At 47.9% G+C, this 22,010-nt stretch overlaps 1 protein-coding gene and 1 long non-coding RNA gene across 8 annotated transcripts; one reads left to right on the top strand and one right to left on the bottom strand.

Moving 5' to 3' along the window:
• The first annotated feature begins 672 nt into the window (after nt 1–672).
• rfx2 (regulatory factor X, 2 (influences HLA class II expression)) lies at nt 673–15,238 on the top strand. Of its 7 annotated transcripts, none has more exons than XM_049720402.2 (18): nt 673–902; nt 7,202–7,310; nt 7,501–7,590; nt 8,388–8,437; nt 8,533–8,803; nt 9,676–9,750; nt 10,207–10,388; nt 10,532–10,651; nt 10,740–10,858; nt 10,937–11,055; nt 12,836–12,948; nt 13,189–13,340; nt 13,410–13,507; nt 13,614–13,763; nt 13,862–14,070; nt 14,175–14,328; nt 14,414–14,456; nt 14,526–15,238. In XM_049720402.2, exons 2-18 carry the CDS (start codon nt 7,203–7,205, stop codon nt 14,639–14,641), a joined length of 2,169 nt encoding a protein of 722 aa, XP_049576359.1. In that variant the 5' UTR covers nt 673–902; nt 7,202; the 3' UTR covers nt 14,642–15,238. The 7 variants fall into 7 exon arrangements, with proteins under 7 accessions (XP_049576359.1, XP_049576342.1, XP_049576399.1 ...); XM_049720385.2 differs by having other exon boundaries at nt 8,355–8,437; XM_049720394.2 differs by lacking the exon at nt 673–902 and adding an exon at nt 994–1,223 and having other exon boundaries at nt 8,355–8,437.
• On the bottom strand, nt 8,293–9,648 carry LOC137840676 (uncharacterized). The gene is made up of 2 exons (XR_011087563.1): nt 9,062–9,648; nt 8,293–8,953 (listed from the first exon to the last, which is right to left on the bottom strand). It is a non-coding gene; the product is annotated as an uncharacterized lncRNA (long non-coding RNA).
• Nucleotides 15,239–22,010: the final 6,772 nt, after the last annotated feature.

Below are 22,010 nucleotides of genomic sequence, written 5' to 3'. Positions count from 1 at the left end.
TTCACTTTTCTTATAGCCGTTATTTCCCACTTTATTAATAAAAAGAACGTTCATTTTATTTGAATGTGCTTGAGTCACTTGCTATCAGAATAACTTGGTATCTGCTGCCACCGTGTGCCAAAAATCAGAAGTGCGAGAAGACTTTTCGCCCTTACAAACAAGATGGCGCTGTACTGTCGAAAAACAAATAAATAGATCAAAAATACATGCATTATTAGTTACATAATTGATGTAATTGATATAACAAATTATAGTAACTAGTAACACATACAATCGTAACATACAATATCAGGATAGAGCGCACATTGAGCAGTAATAATAATGAAGTATCAGGACTAGATTTGCGTTTCAGAAATAAAGTTATAACCTGAAACATCAGGTTATTAACTAGCAAGTGGGAGAATCGTTGGTTTGGATGCATGAAAGGTTTCATTATGAATGTAATTTTAAAAAATGCATTCATTCATACTGGTGGAATTTATTCTTATTTTAATAGTACCAGTCTGAGAGTGTGACAGTAGTAGTATAAATTTGGTGTATTGTGGCTTGTGAGTGAGCATGTTACGCAAGGAGCCAATGACTTGGCTTGTCAAGACTGCCCCCCGGTGGTGGGGGTCAAGTTGACACTTTAATGGTCCGTGGGTGGGATTTGTCACTTGGCCCGCCCCCAGCACAGAGTGGACCGTGACGTCGACACTCCAGGGTAGCAACTGTTGCCTCGAGACCCCGTCGCGCCATAGTGACTGTAGCCGTGGAGACAGTTTCTTGCCAACGGGCGCAACACTCAGCAACAGCAGCCACCGCCGCCGCAGCAGCAGCAGCAGCAGCAGCATCTGGAGGTCACCGAACGAGTGGGAGAGAGTGACAAGAAAGACCCAGGCACAACTTTTCCCAAAACTAAGGTGACTATATTCTTTAAAAGTGACTTTTATTCATGAATGGCGTGATGACATGGCGACCGTGCGTTAATGATCCCCCCCCACAACCGAAGTTGAAACGCTGTTTCCGTGTTGCAGTTAGCCGACGCTTCCAGTCATTGACTGTCACTTCGTAAAATGTCTATTTCACATCTGATGTTTGCGTGGCTACGACGCGTCGTTGTTGTTTCCAACTTGGGCTGCTTTCAACATGACTTTCCCCACTTGTTGCTATGTTGTGCGGGGACGCCTCGGCGCTTTCGCTCGCTTTTGAGCGCGGCAGGCAGCACGAAGGGTCGGGCTAAGGTAACTCTCTTCGCCTTTAGCTTGATGCTAATAGCATCGCCGTTTGAAGTGTACACGTCTTTTGTCAGTGGCAGCCATGTCTTGCTCGAATAACTTTTAACTGCGAAGTGCCGTTATCCGGTCGAGCACTCAAGCAGGTGGCAGCGGAGCCGGGCTATCCTTAGCAGAGTCTCCCCGGGGCTCGGGCTCAAGTAGTCCCGAACTTTGTTGTTGTTGTTGTTGTTGTTGTTGGTGTTGTTGTTGTTGTCAGCTCATGTCCTTAGCACTCCAATTGCTTAAATTTCGTTAACCCCATTCGCTATTCACAAGAAACAAGTCCAAGGAGTTGGTATGTTTCAGCTAGGTGGCGCTATGGTGTTCCTTTCCACTGCTGGTTCTTTTCTACTTTAAGCGTACAAGGTGAACCCCCGTTTATCGCGGGGCATCCGATCCAGACCCCACCCCAAAGGTGAATCTAGGTTTTCCCCCTCTACTATGCTTCAAGCACACGTAAACAGATCAAAACACACCCAAACCTATGAATGACAACACTATTGTGATTTTTTTTTTTTTACAGCCGCTACTGTAAGCAACATGGAGCCAGCAACACATACAAATGGAGCATACCACATAGGCATACAACTCTAAATTAAAATCCATTAAGAAAAACAATTGCAGCGATATATTTGGGCAGAGATGAACCATTCGTGATGCATACAGACACAACGCGAATGAACTGACTGAGCTTTCATAAAAGCCATTTTATGCACGTACACATCACATAAAGCATGTTGCGGCTCTGAAGTGAATCCATAGAATCGATGTACATTTTGTGTATACCTTTGTGGCCCTTAAATTATAGTGTCCATTTACAATATGATAGAATGTTTTTTTTTCCCCAGAATATTTGTTTGAAGTGTGTAGGAATAAGAAAGCTGGCAGCCACATTTGCCGTACCTGAACCCCCGCACCCCACCCCACCCCACGGGAGTCTGTTCTGTTTGTCTCCAGGGGGACAGTGATTCTAATGAAGGATCTTTTCAGAGACAGCTGTCAGGTGCTCGGTCATTTGTAATGCTGCTTACCACTGAAGCATCAAGAAGAATCTTTGCAGCATGAAAGTGTATCTAATTAAGCCCTGCTCTGCATAATCACTTGAGTCAAACTTTCAGCACAAATTCAAATGACAACAGTGCTCTTGTACTCAAAAGGCTTATTTATGCAATATGCTTTGTTAAGCTGGGCCATTAATTCTAAATAAATAAATACTGAATATATCATTATTATTATTTTTTTGGTCACTTCCAACAATTATACAAATTGAAGATAGAAAATTTGACTGTTTTGAAAAAAAAATTGTAAAGCTTCTGATGAGTTTAATTGGTGTAATTGCATCACCCATTTTACTTACTCGAACCTACGTACCCCTTCCAATTATGCTAAGACTTTATCAAGTCTCCCAAGGTTTGCCGGCGTCTTGCATAACAACCGACTTGGTTAGCTTGACTATTGCGACATGTTTTTCCCTAGAAAGTTTTGCTTGAACTCCACATTGTTTGACTTTTGAGGTTCCACTGTGTAGTCTATGCAGAAATGTCCATGCACTATATGAGAGATGTCCGAAAACATGTGAAATAATCCTTCCAAAAAGCTGTCTGCCAAGAAAAAGCCAGCAACGAGAGTGACAGTGTTATGTTTACATGGCAACTTGACACACAAATACACCCAAGTCATGGAAAGAAAGCAGAACGCAAAATGTTATTCTTTTCAATGGCCGTGCTTTAATCAGGTTATTTTCATCTGGCTGTGCGGTTAAAGTGCATACTTTGTGCTTGCAGAGGCAGGCCAGCAGGCACTTCAATGGGATCATTCAGTTAAATGGGATGCCGCCTTGACGCTCGCTTATGATGAACATCGATTTTTTTTTTTTTTTTCTTTCATTACTACTACCGTTTACGCTTTCCATGTGCCTAATGCCTGTTATCCTTTTGGGCCTCCCTGTTTTTGTGAAAGCTTGTGTGTGTGTGTGTGTTGTAAAGTGGAGCTCTCAGGAGGACAGCTGCAGTGGTCGCTTGGACAGTAGGTGACCTGTCACAGCCTTTGGTCACATGATCTGGCCGCGTGTGTGTTTGCTGATGCTGTATTTAGCCGATCTTGATGAGGCCCGCCGCCGCAGGGAGAAGTGCTCGCTCCGTCCGCTCTCCAGCTCCCAGATATAGAGTCGGTCGGTGTCATCAGTGTCATCGCTGGCTGGCGGATTGTAATCATAAAACGCCGCCTCGTGATTTGACGTCCGAACTGTCTAATTCTGCACGCTTTGCTGTCTGGAATCAACTTTTGCCTAATGGCTTTTCCCCACAAATGAAGTGAAAAGCATGTCCTGAGAATACCTTGCGGGGCTTATTAAGTAGAAATTAATTGTCTTGTTCTTATGGCAATTTGACGGCGGGAAAGACATTTCATGAACGCGGCAGTCCCTTAAGATTGGCTGGAACCACGGGATCCGAGTGATTCTTGCAAATGGTTGTGGGCTTTGGTTGCTAGGATACAAAGCAACACATCTTGTCATATGCCAAAGAAACGTTGACACTGATTGGTACATACGCTGCAACATGTTGAAACTGGTTGCCAAATGAAATGTTTTTGACTGTGCCTCTCCTTTCTCTCTCTCTCTCTCTCTCTCTCTCTCTCTCTCTCTCTCTCTCTCTCTCTCTCTCTCTCTCTCTCTCTCTCTCTATCTGCGGGCATTCTTTACATTCCACCTGTTTGTATGTATGGTGGCTACACAACTGCTAATTAAATTTCCTGCCACAAACAGTAGACAAGGCAGTGACATTTGCATTACAATGAACATTGCCTCCCCCTCTCTCTGCCGGGGATAACTGGAGGGAGCCCCCCCCCCCCCCCCCCCCCTTTCTTCAATGGACTTTCTACTTTGGTAGAAGATGTTTAGTCGGCCTCAAAACTTTGCTTCCGTGAGAGCGTTGGTTTGACAAGACACGTTTCCCGCCCTTCTAAATGCTCCTTACGCTCAACTGAATGAAAAATGAAATCCCGAGCGGCATTCATAAATCATCCCGCGTCACGCTGGAGCCGAAGGCGCAATTTTTGCCAATTAATGCTCCTTGTAAATTCTTTTTGTTTTGCAAAGTTAGTTGCCATGACTACTGTTGCTGTGCTTCATTCTTCTTCTTCTTCTTGTATTCCTACTTCTTCATCTTCCTTCAAATAACAAAAGAAACGTTCATTTTATTTGACATATGATGGGTTCGGTGATAAGTGGACATTTGGACACAGCCCTTAACTTAGTTATTATCCATTTTTGCGACTTTTATTTGGCCAGTCTCAGGTGTCCAGTCCTGATCTCAAGACGCTGAGTTGTGAGAAGGAGGTGGGCGGGCGGGCGGGGTCCAGTGGCTTGACAGGGTAGTTATAGAAATCTGGAAAGGGTTAGAAGAGGTACAGCGTTGGGGGAGGGAGCAAGTTGCTAGCGTAGCGCTTGGCCAAACGCACCGTCGCCATAGCAACATTTTGATCTGGCTGTGACAGTGTCGGGCGATGGTGACAGAGTGGACAGGTTGCTCTGCTGATGACCTGAGGTGGCGATTGGCTCACATTGACTCTCTCCTGCCATCTGCACCCCAACAAGCCACTGCCATTGGATTAGCCGTGAATTAATGAGACGGCCTCTGTTGTGGAAATCTCCATCATCTTAATGCAGCCTTTTGTTGGAGCGCGTGCGCGCGTCTCATGAAATCAAAAGCGCTCGCTCGCTCGCTCGCTCACTCGCTCGCTCACTCGCAGGGCCCGGTTGTAATCAGAAAGTTGTCGAATGAAAGCGTCCAAATAAATATTTTCAATTGCAACCTGTTGCCCATTGTGATTGTCTGTTGCCTCTTCATGCCCCTCTCCCTCATTGACGTCTGTATTTAAATTCAACACGTGTCTGTTCCTGTTTAAACAAGAACAACACACTGGTCAAAGTAACTTTAGAAGGCTCTGACTTGGCTCAGACGAGTTTGGAGTTGGCACCGACGCAAAGCAACCTTGAAGAATAGACTTGTTTTACACTTGATGACTTAAACATTCCTCCTTCCTGCCTTTGACCACCGCAGCGAGCCAGCTCCTCATCCTGTCCTCTTCAATCAAGTCCAAAGCAGCACAAAGTGGACACATTTTTTTAATAATAGCACCGCAGGAAGAACACCGCGTGCGTCTCCCAGTGTCTGAAATTAATAGCTTACATAGTATTTATTGTTGTAAGTTTCTACTTAGTGCGAGATAGACGGATCAGGTGGGGGGATGGCATTGTTTGATTTGGGAAGTATTCTCTCGGTCGCATAGCAACAGGCTCCTGGAAACGGGAGTGGACGGTGTTGCCAGCGGCAACGGTTGTTGCTCTGCAAACAATGTGAGCCAGTGCAAACACGAGCCAAGACTGTGAGCGAGCGAGCGAGCGCCTTCATTTCTTTTCGTTCAACATCTGTATGTGTTTTGCTCTGATTGAGTCCTGTTAAAAACCTTCGACTGTCATTTTTAAATCTTGTCGGCATTATAGAATTAGTGAGCTTTTTTTATAAGCCTTTCGAAAGTCTTTATTTTTTGGGGGGTCGAGCAGTTTCTAAAACTCAGCAACTACTGAAAGGCTGTTGTTGATTTGTTCCCAGTTGTCAGCCAGTAGCGGCATGAACAAGTCGAATGCGCCGGGCCCGGCCCTAAACGGCGGGGTGTCCCGAGTAGCATTTTGCACTGGTGTTCCTTATCTCCTGCGGTGTTGTACTTTTGTGTGTTTCAGAGTGACCTGGGGGGAGTTTGCATGACTTTTCACCTTCCGCGACAGCCTCCCCTGATTCCCTTTTGCTTTTTTGGAACATAGCAATTTGGCACACTTCATTATCTATCATAAATCCAGCCCTTGAATGGACTAAATGGATGAAAACAAACTTTCAGGCTATTGTGATGTTACAAATTTAAAGTGTATTTAAACTCGATTTACACGTCACTTGGATGATAGTTACACATAGCCAAGATTTTAATGTGTAATTGCTAATAGCCGTGTGTCAGACCAAGTGTTGTTTGAAAATTGACGCACACGGAAACACGTACGTACGCACGTACACGCACGCACGCACGCACGCACGCGCACAGTGACATTTCAACATACTCTTTCAGTGTATTAGTCATGGCTTGGTCTCACGGAAAAGCCAGCGGTGGCACACCCACATCGTGTATTGTTTTCTATCTCGAAGAAGACATACTTCCTCCACTCGCTGGAGCTGGGCCAAAACGCATTACAAACAGCAGACCATGAATATGAAGTTGAGTGACAAATCGAAACTTTTTTTGGGGACTTCTCCATGGCCATGATCTCATTTTGTTCGTTTGAGTTATGGATGTTCTTCCATCGTACCTACTCAATGTCCAAGTCACGGTCTTTAATGCTGCTCATTAAATGAAAGTATCTCAGTCCACCCCGGAGCATCTTCATTGCCCTCCTCCCCCACTCAGCTCTTTGCAGTCACACTCCAAAGTTCTTGTTCAAGAAAGGCGGAGGTTGCTTGGTTGGTTGGCGGGGGTGAATAGGGAGGGAGGGAGGGGAGGTTTGAGTTGGGGGTGGTTGCTATGGATTTTTCACCATGGCAACCAAAATACGTTTGCAAAGCATTGAGGAATTTCCTCACATCAGCTGGATTATTTGCCCCCTGGCTCTGGTTCCAAATAAGCGCTGGCTATCATCAGAACCTCTTGTCATTTTCATTATACTTTTCCTGAGGGGAACTTTTGTTTTTTTCTTCATTTGGATCGTTTCATGGCCACCATTGCTCAGTTTTCTCCACTTTATGGGGACAAGCCTTTGTTCACATTATTTTAGCCAAAGTTAAAGTTGAGTGCTTCCTATTTTTTGGAAGTGGCCAAGTCTTTTTATTTTGACTGTAAAATGTGAGCTGTCTGCAAAATGAACAACAATTAACATTCCCTTTATTTCTCCTACAAACTAGCATGCAGAGCTCCGAGGGCGGCTCCGACACTTCGCCCAGCGTGGCGGCGCTGCGGACGTCATCTTCGGCCCAGGCCCCTGTGGTACAGCCCGTCCCGGCCTCCCAACAGGTACGATGCTAACAACGCGAGCTAGCTGGCCGGAAGTGGGACTCTTGCGAATGACTTTGGAAGCAGGAGCAGTCGGGGAAATAGGAATGTTTTCTTCCAAAGTTTTTCATTGAATAGATCCTCATCCTAAATAATACAGTACAACAATTCGTTTGTAACAGATCTGTCTTGTATTTATTTATTTGCACAGAGAGCGCTGGTACAAGCCACAGGCTCAGTTCAGAAAGGAGGACAAGTACAGCAGCTTTCAGTATCCAGGGCTCAACAGGTTCCACCTCAGGTACACAGTACTGTACATGCGTCCATATACAGTGCTGTGAACATGGAGCAAGTTTGAGCATTCTTTGTCAAATTGGGCCCACAATTGACATAGTGAGCCCATAACGGACGGACGGACAAGCTGTCTGTCGCGCATGAACTGAAAGCTGCTGATTGAAAGCGGAATGTTTACGCTAGCTTTCTCTGCTCACAAGTGTCTTTCTGTGGCTGAGCCTGGCCCGCTGCCTTTCCACCTCTCTTCTTATCAAATGCTCTCAGCCGTTCTCGGGGAATCGGACGAGGATCTCGGCATGCTGCCTGCGCAATTCTTATCGCTCTCACCGCTCTTTTTTTTGTCCGCACCACACTGAGAGATGGCATCGGTCTTTGCTGCACCTTTTTGCACACATTTGTGGAAATGAATACGGAGTTTGTTTTCTGCCTAAACATTCCCCACCTGACGTCCTCGCATGAATGTTGTCTTACCGGCTTTGCTGTCGCTTCTTCTTTCTTTGAGGAGACAAACAGCCTCACCGGTAGGACATCAATTGGGCAGCTGCGAGTCTGCGATGGGACAACTAGCAGCATTCTTTTATTTATTTATTTTTTAAATATTAACCACTCTGTTTAACTCTACATACGTTCAATTTTCTCACTTGGCTGAAAAAAAAAAAAAAAAACACATACTGGGTGCTTGACACTTTCCATAGTGTCTGTTTTTAAAAAAAAAAAAACAAATTAGGGTTTAAAATTGGCCTGTTTTGTATCTATGGTTATTCTTTGTAGGTGCAGCAATCACAGCATGTCTATCCGTCCCAGGTGCACTACGTCGGGGAAGGCGGAGAGGCTGTTTACACCAACGGAACAATGTAAGCATTCTTACAACAGCGTCACACATCCAACTCAATATTTTCGTTTTGTTCGAGTGGATGTCCTCGCTAACCACCGCGATGCTTCCTCCCAGTCGCACGGCCTACTACAACCCGGAGGCTCAGTTGTACGGCCAAAGCAGCGGGGGGTCCTACTTTGACTCGCAGGCCGGCGGCGGAGCGCACGTGGCCACCGTGGTCTCTTCTGCCAGCGGTGGGGTGCCGCCTCATAGCATGGTGGGCATCGCCATGGACGTAAGCAGCAGCCATATCATCTCCAGCGGCAGCACCTATTTGATCCACGGAGGAAACATGGAAGGAAGCCGCAACCACATATCTCACTCTTCTCGCTCCTCTTCGGCCATGGTGAGCGAGCGAGCGAGCGACATGCTGTCTTGTAGCATCCACGTCATTATGACGTATATCTCCTGTTCCTAATGGTACGGTCGGGTCGGGGTGCAAAACGGTTACATCAGCTGCGTAGTATGGGCCATCCGGGCAGGCTCCGCAGACAGCCTGTAAAACGGGGACACTGCCTTGAATAATTCAGCCGTGCCTTGTTTCAGCACTTTTCACAGGCACTTGCGCGCCCTGCGAAACAAAACAACCCCTGGGGCTCATTACCATTTGGCCAGGAGCCCTCGGGAGCATTCTTAGGGCTTGGAACGGAGCCTCCTCTTTTTTTCCCTCCTCCCTTTTCTTCTATGTCTCCAGTTGGCTGCGCTAGCTCGTCTTTTCTTAGAGACTTGAATTCCTCCTCCGGCTCAAATCAATGTCCCCGTCGTCCATTTACCAATCAAAGATGAAAGAAAAAAAAAATCACTTAATAGGTCCATCACTGTATTTGGGGCTTTGATTTGCTTTGTTTGCTAAGTTGCGCCACTGCTGCCCCTATTGTCTCTGAGCTTGACGTGACCTGTGGCCCTATTTGTGGGTCCTATTTGCATACATTGGAGTTTGTGAGCGCCAGCCAGACCCAACTAAACTCTCGGCCCCTTGATTTGCATGCTTTTGTGTGGCAATAATGGTTTTGGCGGCAACACTGACTGATTTGAATGGAAATGCACCGACCGATCTGGCTGCTTGCTAACAGTCTTATTTCCTTTGATCTTTATTTTTGTGCTTTAATGTACTTCTGCTTATTTCTGACTCTCTCTTTTTTTTGTATCTTTCTCTTTTGCCTCCTCCCCCTCCTTTTTTTTTTTTTTTTTTTTTTTGCATGCACCTTCTTTCTTTAGGTTCAAATGGAGATTGAAAACCTCCAAAAGTCTGAAGGAATTGCATGTCACAAAAGCAGCCTGCTCAACAGCCATGTAAGTCCATCTGGAAGTTTCTTTGAAAAGGACATGAGAACTTGTGAAATCCGTGGCTGATTTTGTAGGCGGCGTGTTTTTACTGGTGCTTGCAAAGCGGAAGGCGGCAGCGACCGACAACAGCACTTTCCTTCCCACCGACGTGCCTTATTGTTTGGACATTATTCATCCCTGCTCTGCTTTCATTTGCTGTCTGTCACTCTTTGACTCTGCATGAATGTACCTATTCCCTCAATAATTGTGTTTTGTACGAAACAATGATCCGCTCAGAACAAACAGCCTGTCCTGAAGCATCATATTGAAAGAAAACGGACAGGGCAGGTGTTTGTGGCCGTGTTAAAATCAATGTTTCCTTTGCTGTTTGTGTGTGTGTGTGTGTTGCCTCACCTTTGTTGTGAAATTGCAGAGCCGCTCGCTCCATTGTCTGATTCCCATTTTATTTGTATTTTTTTTTAGCTCCAGTGGCTGCTGGACAACTACGAGACGGCGGAGGGCGTGAGCCTGCCCCGCTGCTCCCTCTATAACCATTACTTGCGCCATTGCCAGGAGCAGAAACTAGATCCGGTCAACGCTGCCTCTTTTGGCAAGCTGATCCGCTCCGTCTTCATGGGCCTCAGGACCCGACGCCTCGGAACCAGGTACGGAAGCGCCCCGGCGGCCACCGCAGTCATCAAGTCGCTATTAGCCACGTATCCCGTTTGATGCCGCTTCTAGGCATCGGTGACACGCTAATGACTGTGATTACTCTGATGACATCCTTTGGGCATTTTCCATCTTCCAGAGGCAACTCAAAGTATCATTATTATGGCATTCGGGTGAAGCCAGACTCTCCGCTCAACCGGCTGCAAGAGGACACCCAGTACATGGCCATGAGGCAGCAGCCCGTCCACCAGAAACAAAGGTCACCATTCTTAGCTTTCCTCAATGCTTCTTCTAAGGCGGAAGTCATCAACTGCCATGTCCCTTTTTCTTCTACGGTGCCCACGTAGGTTCAAACCTCTGCAGAAGGTGGACGGAATGCCCGACAACCTGTGCGTCAACTCTCATTGTAACAACACTCCGGAACAGTCGGTGGCAGCTCAGAGCCAACACCATCAGCAGTACATCGGTCAGTACGGCAGCGGCAGCAAAATGATTTTTGTCGTCATTTCGCTATCTTGCGTGATTGATGATGTGCTCGTTGCAGACACAGCCCACAGTTTGCCCGAGTTTCCCGCTCCTGACGTGGGCACTCAGCCTCTGCCAGAGCGCATCACTTTGAATGACATTAAGAAGCTGCAGAGCCTCTACAGAGACCACTGCGAGGTAGGCAGCCGGCCAGCCCTCGACATCATCAAAATCACACGTTAGCTTGTCTTTTCTCCTTGGCTCATCCTGGCAGTGGTTCTTTGAATTTGTGATTGCTGATGGTGGCTAAGAATAGATAGCGTTAAGATGTTGTCTAGCGTTCAAACAGCTGAACGTTTAAAATCTCAACTGGACTGAGAGGTACTTGACTCTCCTCCATCATTATGACCAACATTCAAGTAAAATACACAAGTGATTATCAAAAAGAGGGCAGTGGGTGTATTACTAAAAGCTCCATTTATTATTGTGTACTACTATAATAAGAACGCTGTGCTTAATTTTTTTTTTCCCACTCAAAAGTTTGATAAAATGGTGACTATTTTGAGAAACACTTGGAAAAAATGAATCGCAAAGATACGACATCGTTTATGTGACAATTGATTTACATTGAAAAGGGAAATAATAACAAGAAACATTACAATCAGGGGGCTTAACAAACAGCCAGCCAGCCAGCCAGCCTGCCATTGGCTTGTGTGATGAAAGCAGCTTTATCGCATTATCGCCGGGCTCCCTTGTCCATCCTCCTCATGCTCCTTTTGTTCCAGCCTTCTTTTCATCCACCAGCGGGCGGCTGCCTTTTAAGACATGCCAATTAACCTTTCTGCGCGCTGGCTGGACATCTTGGTGTCTTTGTGGTGGCCTCCCCGTGAGCCTTTGTGTTGCCTTGTCTGCGGACGGGCTCCGCCGCCTTCCGCCTTTGTCTGCCACTCTCACGCCGCTCCTGGACTCCACGTGTTTAATGTTCACGCCGCTGACTCGGTTCCCCTTCATTTGGAACCAAGCGTGACCTGTTATCTCATTAGCGGAGGCCTCTCCTTATCTGCCTCCAAAGTTACTTGCACGACAAATGCTCAATTGAAATCATATTTGGATTTTTTTTTTTCCCCCTGCGCATGGGAAAGACAGTAAAATGCAATAAAGAGTGTATAGTTTGAGTGACATTTAGATTTACGCCCCAGAACATTTCCAATGCATGGCCATAACTTATTATTATGTGTACTTTCTTCTCAGTATGATTTTTTTTTAATTTTTATTTTTTTTATTTTATGTTCTTTTTCCTGTGAGGCCAAAAACGGTGCGCTTGTACAAAGGGGGATGGGGATTTCTCCTTTTTGTTTTGGAGTTCTGTGTTTGACCTGTTGCTGGGGGCAACCGTAAACAAGGTTGCCATGGCGACAGCTAAGGAGACTCAAAAACATAGCTTGTGATCGAAGCCTACACTGCTGTGTAAAAAGATCCAGCGGCTAGCGCACACGCGCACACACAGTCATTGTACTGTTGCCAATGTCTTAGATTTGCTGTGGTAAATAACAGCTCAGCAAAAAGATGAGTTTTATCTATTCCTGTTGACTTTATCTGTTACAGTAGAATTGTGGTGGTCCTCTTGTATGAATGACATTTAAGTTAAAGTAACTAGCCTCTACATTCTGGTGCACACGGGCGAGCACATTGCCAGCGGCGCAGGAATGTGTGGAAGTTCAGCTCAAAATTGAAGTGGAGATGAAACCTAAATGTGACCTTTGGGAATGGTGCCCGTGATTGATGTGCTGCGTTCCTGCTGGCTCGCAAGTGAAGCAGCCGGGGCCCACAGTGAGCGGGCGGGCGCTGCCTGCCTGCTTGCCTGCCTGCAGGATCTGTGTTGTGTGTCTGGTTGCCATGGTTCACCTCTCAATGTTTCCCCACCCTCCCTCTTCCTCCCTCCCTCCCTCCCCCCTTCCTCTTCCTCCCCTCCCTGCAGGCCACACTGGATGTGGTGATGAACCTCCAGTTCCACTACATTGAGAAACTCTGGCAGACCTTTTGGTACTCAACAGCGACATCTAGTGACGGGAGCACCACCATCGCCAGCAGGTCAGAGCACACGCAGGAAACGAGGCTTGAAATAGCACAGACCTTTGTTGTCTAACTTATTATTTAGTATAAACCTCACCCAGATTAGAATAAAAATAATCATTCATACACATATACATCAATTTCTTGTTTGCGCCCTTTATGCAGAAGAGTGACACAGAACAAGTGCAGGCATTACAAATGTTCAGTATCGGATTCTTAAAACCTCCGCTCATCGTCCACCTTTTGTGTTTTGTGCAGTGACGATGAACTGGAAGGTGTGCTGCCCAGAGAGAAACTGGTGAATCTTTGTAAATATGAACCAGTACGACTATGGATGAGGAGCTGCGATCACATCCTCTACCAGGCCTTGGTCGAGATCCTCATCCCAGATGTGCTGCGCCCTGTCCCCAGTCAGTCCTCAAATATTTACTCATTAGGAATGAAGATGCAGATTTGTAACCCAATGTATCTTCCTGCAGGCACTCTCACTCAGGCCATCAGGAACTTTGCCAAGAGTCTGGAGGGATGGCTGACTAACGCCATGACCAGCTTCCCTCAAGAAATCATCCGCACTAAGGTGAGCAAAACAAACATGGATTCCTTTTTGTGGCTTACTAAGCAGAATGAAAATATGCTAAGAACGTTATGGATTCAACCTTAACGTGGTGCATCGCTTGACGTAGGTGGCAGTGGTCAGTGCCTTTGCGCAGACGCTAAGACGTTACACCAGCCTCAACCACCTGGCCCAGGCGGCGCGTGCCGTCCTCCAGAACACCTCACAGATCAACCAGATGCTCTCCGACCTCAACCGGGTTGACTTTGCTAACGTCCAGGTTGTGGACAGCTTCATTCTTCATTATTGAGTACAGTCAGCGACTCCCGGTGGACTCTTTGTTGACGCCTTGTGTGCGTGCGGTGCGGCGTGTTACAGGAGCAGGCGTCCTGGGTGTGCCAGTGCGACGAGAGCGTGGTGCAGCGTCTGGAGCAGGACTTCAAAGTCACCCTGCAGCAGCAGAGTTCTCTGGACCAGTGGGCCACATGGCTGGACAACGTGGTCACTCAGGTCCTCAAGCCCCACCAGGGCAGCCCCAGCTTCCCCAAGGCAGCGCGGCAGTTTCTGCTGAAATGGTCCTTCTACAGGTACACACCACTTGAGAACATGAAATCAAGACTAAGCTTCGTCATCAAAGCATTGAGAGATACACACCTGTAGTACTAACTTTTGGCTCCGCCTCCTCGCACAGCTCCATGGTCATTCGAGACCTGACTCTGCGCAGTGCCGCCAGTTTCGGTTCCTTCCACCTGATCCGCCTGCTGTACGATGAGTACATGTTCTACCTGGTGGAGCACCGCGTAGCTCAGGCCACTGGAGAGACGCCCATCGCTGTCATGGGGGAGGTGAGGGGACACTCTGCCCTGCTCACAATGTCAACTGTATTGCTTTCAAACTCACTTTTTTATCTCTTTTTTTTTGACACTTCAGTTCAGTGACCTGACCTCCATGATGCCATCACTCATGGAAAAAGGTAAAACAACAACTCAAGTATACAGTAGTGTGCAAATGAGATTTAATTGAAGCTTTTCCACTTTGTCAGATGTGTCCTTCTCGGACGAGCTGAGTGACCTGGGTAGCGACGCCGACGCGTCCCGGAGCGAGCCGGCCGTGAAGCGGGAGCGCATCGAAATGAGCCACCCTCTGCAGGAGATGTGAGGCCGCTCCGCTCCGTGCAGGAGATGTGAGGCCGCTCTGCTCCCTTTGGCCCGGCCCGGCCTGGCCCACATGGCGTCCTCCGCCCGTGTACATTTTTCGCCGCTTGATCAAGTGGTTGTGATGTCAGTCCTAGCAACGCTAACAGTGCTGCCTTTTCTTTTCCAAGGAAGCAATCTCAACACACAACTAATATTCTCTTTTTGTTTTGTGCAACTGTGAATGAGTTTGTGCAGTCCATTGTTTTATGGGGGGGTGGGGTGTAACTCGATGTGTGCGGTGGTCAAGTGTTGTTGTTTTTTTTATTTTTTATGATTCAGCTTGTTTGAATTCAATTAGCTGTGCCATGGTGTCATTTGAGTGCCTTAGATTGCTAACTTGGAACCCATCACTCTAGATGTCAGGCTGTCCCCTCAGCTGTGCCTCGACCGCACTATGAATGTATCGTCGGCAAACCTCATCCAAGCAAGCACCTTTCACCAAGCAGAAGTGGAGGTGTGAGCGTGTGTGTGCGTGTGTGTTTACTTGTGGCCTCTGCTGCACTTTGCAGCTCACAAAATGGGAAAAACAAATAAACATGCAACTGATGGACCCAAAGGACCTTAAGCCTCAGCACCTTGGCCATTGTGTGTGTGTGTGTGTGTGTGTGTGTGTGTGTGTGCGTGCGTGCGTGCGTGCGTGCGTGCGTGCGTGCGTGCGTGCGTGCGTGCGTGCGTGCGTGCGTGCGTGCGTGCGTGCGTGCGTGCGTGCGTGCGTGCGTGCGTGCGTGTGTGTGGTTATCCAAACTGCCAACATGAAACTAGATCTGCAATCAAGCAATACTGCACAAGGGGGCGAGGGTCACTTGGAAAACATGTTGGAATGCAGCCCCCAGGACTAGAGCTTGACTCCTGTGACCTTTGACCATGATATTTCCCTAATAAAGTGGCCTGTTCGTAGGTACACTTGAAAATGGCGGTGTACCTAATGGAGTGTCCGTGTCATTCCCTCGTTAAGCGCACCTGCGTGAAAAGTTGTAGCTCCTGCAGAACATGAAAATGACCAAAAACTGACTTGTCAGCCTTTCCTTGTTCTTCTTGATAAATGACGACACAAGGAGGGGACGTTCTGAGCTAAATGTGGCACTTTCCGTTCAACACATCAAAGGCCTTTTGTGCTTTTAGTTTTATGGCAGCACCACCTGAATATAGAATGGACAGAAGATGACAAACTTTATTTACGACCTTCATTTTAGTTGCCCAACTCATTTCATTTTCAATTCAAGACACGAAACGACTTTTTAAATGCATGTTGTATGACAATATCCAATGATTGTAATATTTTTTATCATCTAGTGGTGATGTGTGTGTGGGGGGGGCACTGAAAAGTGCTAAACAAAGGAGTTCTCGTGTCACATTGAATGTGTTGTTAACATTAACAGGTCATTATGAATCAATAAAAGCCTGCGACTTTGTATTCGTTGAACGATTCGTTCGAACGAATCGTTTGAGTGAACCTGATTCTAAAGATTCGTTCACCTAAAAGAACTGGAATGCACATCACTAGTCCGAAGCAACCCTTTCCACAGTAGTCACCATGACAGGCGACCACCTGGTGGCGTTAGTGTGCGGAGCGCCGTTGGACGATCAGGAGAAGAAGATTTGAATCGATGGCTGTGACGTCAGGGCTTTAGGTCAATTGAAGACAGGTGTGCTCGCTCAAGGGGAGTTATCATATGCAGGTCCCACCAAGCGCGTGGCGGCGCGGCGGACGGTTTCTCAGGTGAGCGAGCATGCTAGCAAATGTTTGTCGTCTCCTGCCGTTTTTCACGACGGACGCCGTGTTTGTTGCACGATTGGCACGCTTTGTTGGAGGTAAATTGTAGGCCGCAGGCAATTCAGCCCGTGCGCAAATGTTTGCAGTTTCTTACGATGCCATTTTTTATTTCTTGCAGGATTTTCGCTGTCCAGGGAGTGCACGCCACACTCGACGTTGCGTCGCGTCGTTGCGCGTTTTGGTCGTTTTGCTGCTACGGTATTTCAAATGTCTTTCGCGTTTTTTTGTTTGTTCTTTTTTTGAATCCTGGCCAGCGTGTTTTCATTGGTTTGTGGAAGGTTCGTAAATGACGCCGCCGATAAGCGCGTGTTTGTCTGACTATAGGAAATGTTAGTTTGACTCTAGCCAACTAAACAATTTTTTTATTATTTTATATAATGCGTGTGCGATTTCCGTGTTATGCAAACTGATAAATGTAACGAATTTGTTACGTCATGTCCAAATCAGAGCAAAGCCATTCAAAGATGGCGCCCGCCCGCCCTCGTTCCGTTACGCTACAAACATTTGCGCCGGTTATTTTCTCCCGTTTTGGACGCGCTAACCCGGATCATCCATCTGTCCAATGTGAGGTGAGTTGATGAATGATGAAATTAAAATATGAAGTATAATCCTGAATAATTATCATAATTTACTACAATATAATGATTATATATTTTTTCAACTGCAAATCTCTACTTAGTATGTATAAAATTAAAATATATCCATTTTTGTTGCAATAATTTCTGTTTGTCTTTTGTAGCACTAGAAAAGGCTGCCTAGCCAGCAAACTCTCTCTCTCTCTCTCTCTCTCTCTCTCTCTCTCTCTCTCTCTCTCTCTCTCTCTCTCTCTCTCTCTCTCTCACACACACAAAGCAAGCAGGAGGCTCTTGAGGAGCTATTTCAGTGATGCTGAGGACACTAAGGAGGAAGAGTAGTCCTAAATCAGGTGAAAACCTGTTTTTGTCAAGTTTCAGCTTCCCAACACACAATGGTTGTCGAGTTTTAGCTTCCCAGCACACAATTAATGGCTGTCTGTGTTATTGTAGGCTGCAAGAGGAGCCGGATGGGATAAGTAATTCCACATGAAAAGGCGCAATGGCCTATCCAAGGGCGCAATGGCCTATCCAAGGGCGCAATGGCCTATCCAAGGGTGCAATGGCCTATCCAAGGGCACAATGGCCTATCCAAGGGAGCCATGGCCTATCCAAAGGAGCCATGGCCTGTCCAAAGATTCAAGATTCAAGATTCAAGATTCAAGAGTTTTTTATTCGCCATGTTTGAGCGTGCCAAACAAGGAATTTGACTTCGGTAAATCACAGCCTCTGTTCAACATTTAGGTGACTAACAACAACACTCAGGACATGTGAAGAACGAAAGATATTCTCAAACACCCCCTGATCTTAAACTCCCAAGAGGGCAAGGAAAAAACTCAAAACTCCAGCTAGGGGAAATGAGAAACCTTGAGAAGAGACCACAGATGGGAGGGTCCCTCTTCTAGGATGACCAGGCTGCAATGGATGCAGAGAGGACACATAGTACAAACAGTGTAGACAAAAAAGGTGTGGCAAGCGGGATGTTATTGCACAGTAATGACTCTGAGACTCTAAGAGTGGTGTGAGTTCATCAGAGCGACAGCCTGGGGAAAGAAGCTGTCTCTGTGTCTGCTGGTTTTAGTGTACAGAGCTCTATAACGGCGTCCGGAGGGGAGTAGTTCAAACAGGCTGCAACCTGGGTGCGAAGGGTCTGTTGAGATGTCACTTGCACGTTTCCTGGTCCTGGACAGGTACAAGTCTTGGATAGATGGGAGGTTGATTCCAATTATCTTTTCTGCAGTCCTTATTGTCCGTTGCAGTCTGTGCTTGTCTTGTTTGGAGGCCGATCCAAACCAGACAGTGATGGAGGTGCAGAGGACAGACTGGATGATGGCAGTGTAGAAGGTCTTCAGCAGCTCCCGTGGCAGGTTGAACTTCTTGAGCTGTCTCAGGAAGTACAGCCTCTGCTGGGCCTTCTTGCGGACAGAGTCTATGTGGCCGGTCCATTTCAGGTCCCGAGAGATTGTGGTTCCCAGGAACTTGAAGGTGTCTGTGGAGAGAATAGTATTACTGCGGATAGTGAGGGGTGAAAGTGGTGAAGGGCCTCGCCTGAAGTCCACTGTCATCTCCACGGTCTTGAGCGGGTTCAGGTCCAGGTGGTTTTGGCTGCACCAGTGGACCAGCCGCTCCACCTCCTGTCTGTACGCAGTCTCATCACCGTTCTGGATCAGTCCGATGAGAGTGGTGTCGTCTGCATACTTCAGGAGCTTCACGGAAGAGTCACTTGCGGAGAAATCGTTGGTGTAGAGGGAGAAGAGCAGTGGGGAGAGGACGCATCCCTGAGGGGCTCCAGTGTTGGTAGTCAGGGTGTCAGATGTGATGCTCCCCAGCCTCACACGCTGTCTCCTGTTGGTCAGGAAGCTGGTGATCCACTGACAGGTGGAGGCAGGCACCGCAAGCTGGATGAGCTTCTGTTGGAGGATGTCAGGAGCGATGGTGTTGAACGCCGAGCTGAAGTCCACAAACAGGATCCTGGCGTACTTTCCTGGGGTGTCCAGGTGTTGCAGGATGTAGTGCAGTCCCATGTTGACCGCATCATCTACCGACCTGTTTGCCCGGTAGGCAAACTGGTGGGGGTCCAGCAGGGGGCCCGTGACATCCTTCAGGTGGTTCAGTACTAACCTCTCGAAAGATTTCATGACCACAGATGTCAGTGCAACAGGTCTATAGTCATTCATACCTGTGATGGCGGGCTTCTTGGCCACTGGAACGATGGTGGAGCTCTTGAAGCACGAGGGCACCTCACACAGCTCCAGGGAACGGTTGAAGATCCGTGCAAAGGTGGGCGCCAGCTGCTCAGCGCAGACTTTCAAGCAGGAAGGTGACACGCCGTCTGGGCCCGGTGCCTTCCTGATCTTTTGTCTCCGGAACATCTGGCGCACTTCCTCCTCGCGAATCTGGAGTGCGGGCGCGGCCTCTGCAAGAGAGAGAGTCGGTGACCACGGTGATGGAGGTGTGGACAGAGCAGTTGTGGGGGGAGGTGAGTATGTGGATTGTGTGGATTGTGCTGCAGGAGGTCCCGTTGTGTGGGAGGACCGATCAAACCTGCAGTAGAACCTGTTTAGCTGGTCAGCGAGCCTTGGGCTCTCCACAGGACGGGGGGTTCGTTTCTTGAAGCCCGTGATGCTCTGCAGGCCTTTCCACACTGTTGAGGGATCAGGATTGGCAGAGAGGTGTCTCTCCAGGCTCTCCCCGTAACACCTCCTGGCTTTCCTGACCTCTCGGTTCAGTGTGTTTCTGGTCTGCTTGAACAGGTCCCGGTCGCCGCTCCTGTAGGCCTCCTCCTTGACTTTGCGCAGCCTCCTAAGGTTCGGTGTAAACCAAGGTTTGTCGTTGTTGTACGTGCAGAAGGTCTTAGTCTGCACACACAGATCCTCACAAAAACTGATGTATGATGTGACAGTGTCAGTGAGTTCATGCAAGTCTGAATTTGCAGCATCAAAAACACTCCAATCGGTGCAGTCAAAGCAGGCTTGGAGGTCCTGCCTTGACTCCACTGTCCACTTCCTGACAGTCCTCACCACAGGCTTAGAAGTTTTTAGTTTCTGTCTGTAGGCAGGGACCAGATGAACTAGACAGTGGTCCGAGAGTCCTAAAGCTGCACGAGCCACAGAGTGGTATGCATCCTTAATTACGGTGTAGCAGTGGTCCAGTGTCTGTGCCCCTCTGGTGGGACACGTTATGTGCTGTCTGTATCTGGGGAGTTCGTGTGCGAGGTTCGCCCTGTTAAGATCACCCAGAACAATGATTAGTGAATTTGGTAGAAGTTTCTCCATATCTGTCACCTGGTCAGCCAGCATCTGCGTGGCTTCACTCGCACGTGCGTGTGGTGGGATGTAAACAGCCGCCATGACGATCGAGGAGAACTCCCGTGGTGAATAGAACGGCCGGCAGTTTATGAAAAGTGTTTCTAGGAGAGGGCTGCAAAACTCTTTCAACACCATGACATCGGTACACCAACGTTCATTAATGTAGAAACAGAGACCACCTCCCTTTGATTTTCCGGAGAGCTCCGCGCTGCGATCTGCACGCGTTAGCCGAAACCCAGCTAACTCCATGGCGTGGTGGGGGGTTCGTTCGCTAAGCCACGTCTCAACAAAACACAGCGCGGCGGATCTGCTGAAGTCCGTGTTCCTTGAAGTGAGGAGCAGCAGTTCGTCCATCTTGTTCGCCAGGGAGCGGACATTCGCCAGATGAATTGACGGTAGGGCAGAACGGAACCCTCTTTGCCTCAGCTTTACGAGGGCTCCCGCTCGTTTTCCGCGTCGCCGCCGTCGCGCTAGCTTGTATAGCACCGCCGCTCCGGCTAAAATCTCCGACAAACAATCTGAATCAAAGAGAACAGGAGAGAAAATACCAGAAGAAGACTGACCGATGTTTAACAGTGCTTCTCTAGTAAAAGTGATCCGGGATGGACAGCAGAAGACACAGAAAACACACAAAATAAGACAAAGAAACAGAGAGCGACTCACCGTGGCAGCCATCCGCGGCGCCATCAGATGACGTGGAGCCATGGCCTGTCCAAAGGAGCCATGGCCTGTCCAAAGGAGCCATGCCACATCCATAGGAGCAATGCCACATCCATAGGAGCAATGCCACATCCATAGGAGCAATGCCACATCCATAGGAGCAATGCCTCATCCATAGGAGCAATGCCACATCCATAGGAGCAATGCCACATCCATAGGAGCAATCCCATATCCATATGAACAATGCCATATCCAAAAGAGCAATGCTATATCAAGTCAAGAATCAAGCAGCACGCTGCAAAAGTCGACGTGTGCGGATCATGTGCCCAGGAGGGGGCAGTGTGGTTGCCTTTGGTTATGGGTGCACGACGGAAAGGTTGCAGGTGTGGCCAGTGTTTGGGGGTCTGACGGTTGGTCTTGCTTAAGAGGTTGTGGCTTATCTGGATCCAGCGGTGTCTTGCGCTTGGTTGCCATTGACGGCTCACTTGGGGGAGGACGTGGTGACTTGGATGGAGACTAAACTAAACTTTGACGTGGATCTGAATGTTCAATTTTGCCATATGACGTGTACCATTTTGTGTCTTTTTCTAACCTGCCACTGTTGTACTTGCTGCATTCTTTGTTCTCCCCCCCTCGGTGTAGGGCGGCGTTGGAGCGAGCCGATTCCGAATGTCCAATTTTGCAGTTTGACTTGTACCATTTTGTCTTTTTCTAACCTGTCACTGTTGCACTTCATCTAACCCTAACCTACCACCACTGTGGTACTTGCGTTCTTTGTTTTCCCCTAGATGTTGGAGCGAGACAGTCACATTGTGTGTCTTTTTCTAACCTACCACTGTCGTGCTTGATCGAAGCCTAATCTACCACTGTGCGTCCTTTGTTCTCTAGGTGTAGGGGGCGGTGTTTGGGCGAGCCGGTCCACAAGGAAGACGTAATGATGCGAGCAGCGCCCAACTCATTGCATGTTCTGCCGTTTACAGGCCGGACGCAAAAAGGGGGGGAGGGGGCGCACGGCCC

This window comes from Syngnathus scovelli, chromosome 10 (genome assembly GCF_024217435.2).
Source record: "Syngnathus scovelli strain Florida chromosome 10, RoL_Ssco_1.2, whole genome shotgun sequence".
NCBI classification, from domain to species: domain Eukaryota; kingdom Metazoa; phylum Chordata; class Actinopteri; order Syngnathiformes; family Syngnathidae; genus Syngnathus; species Syngnathus scovelli.
Note: the sequence above shows the minus strand (reverse complement) of the source record. Positions and strands in the feature narration are given on the sequence as shown.

Excerpts from the sequence above, each read along its gene's own strand:
- rfx2 (XM_049720385.2), top strand. The coding sequence starts at position 7,203 with ATGCAGAGCTCCGAGGGCGGCTCCGACACTTCGCCCAGCGTGGCGGCG. Across the intron at positions 10,859-10,936 it reads ACACCATCAGCAGTACATCG|ACACAGCCCACAGTTTGCCC; the intron begins GTCAGTACGGCA and ends TGCTCGTTGCAG. Across the intron at positions 14,457-14,525 it reads GCCATCACTCATGGAAAAAG|ATGTGTCCTTCTCGGACGAG; the intron begins GTAAAACAACAA and ends CCACTTTGTCAG.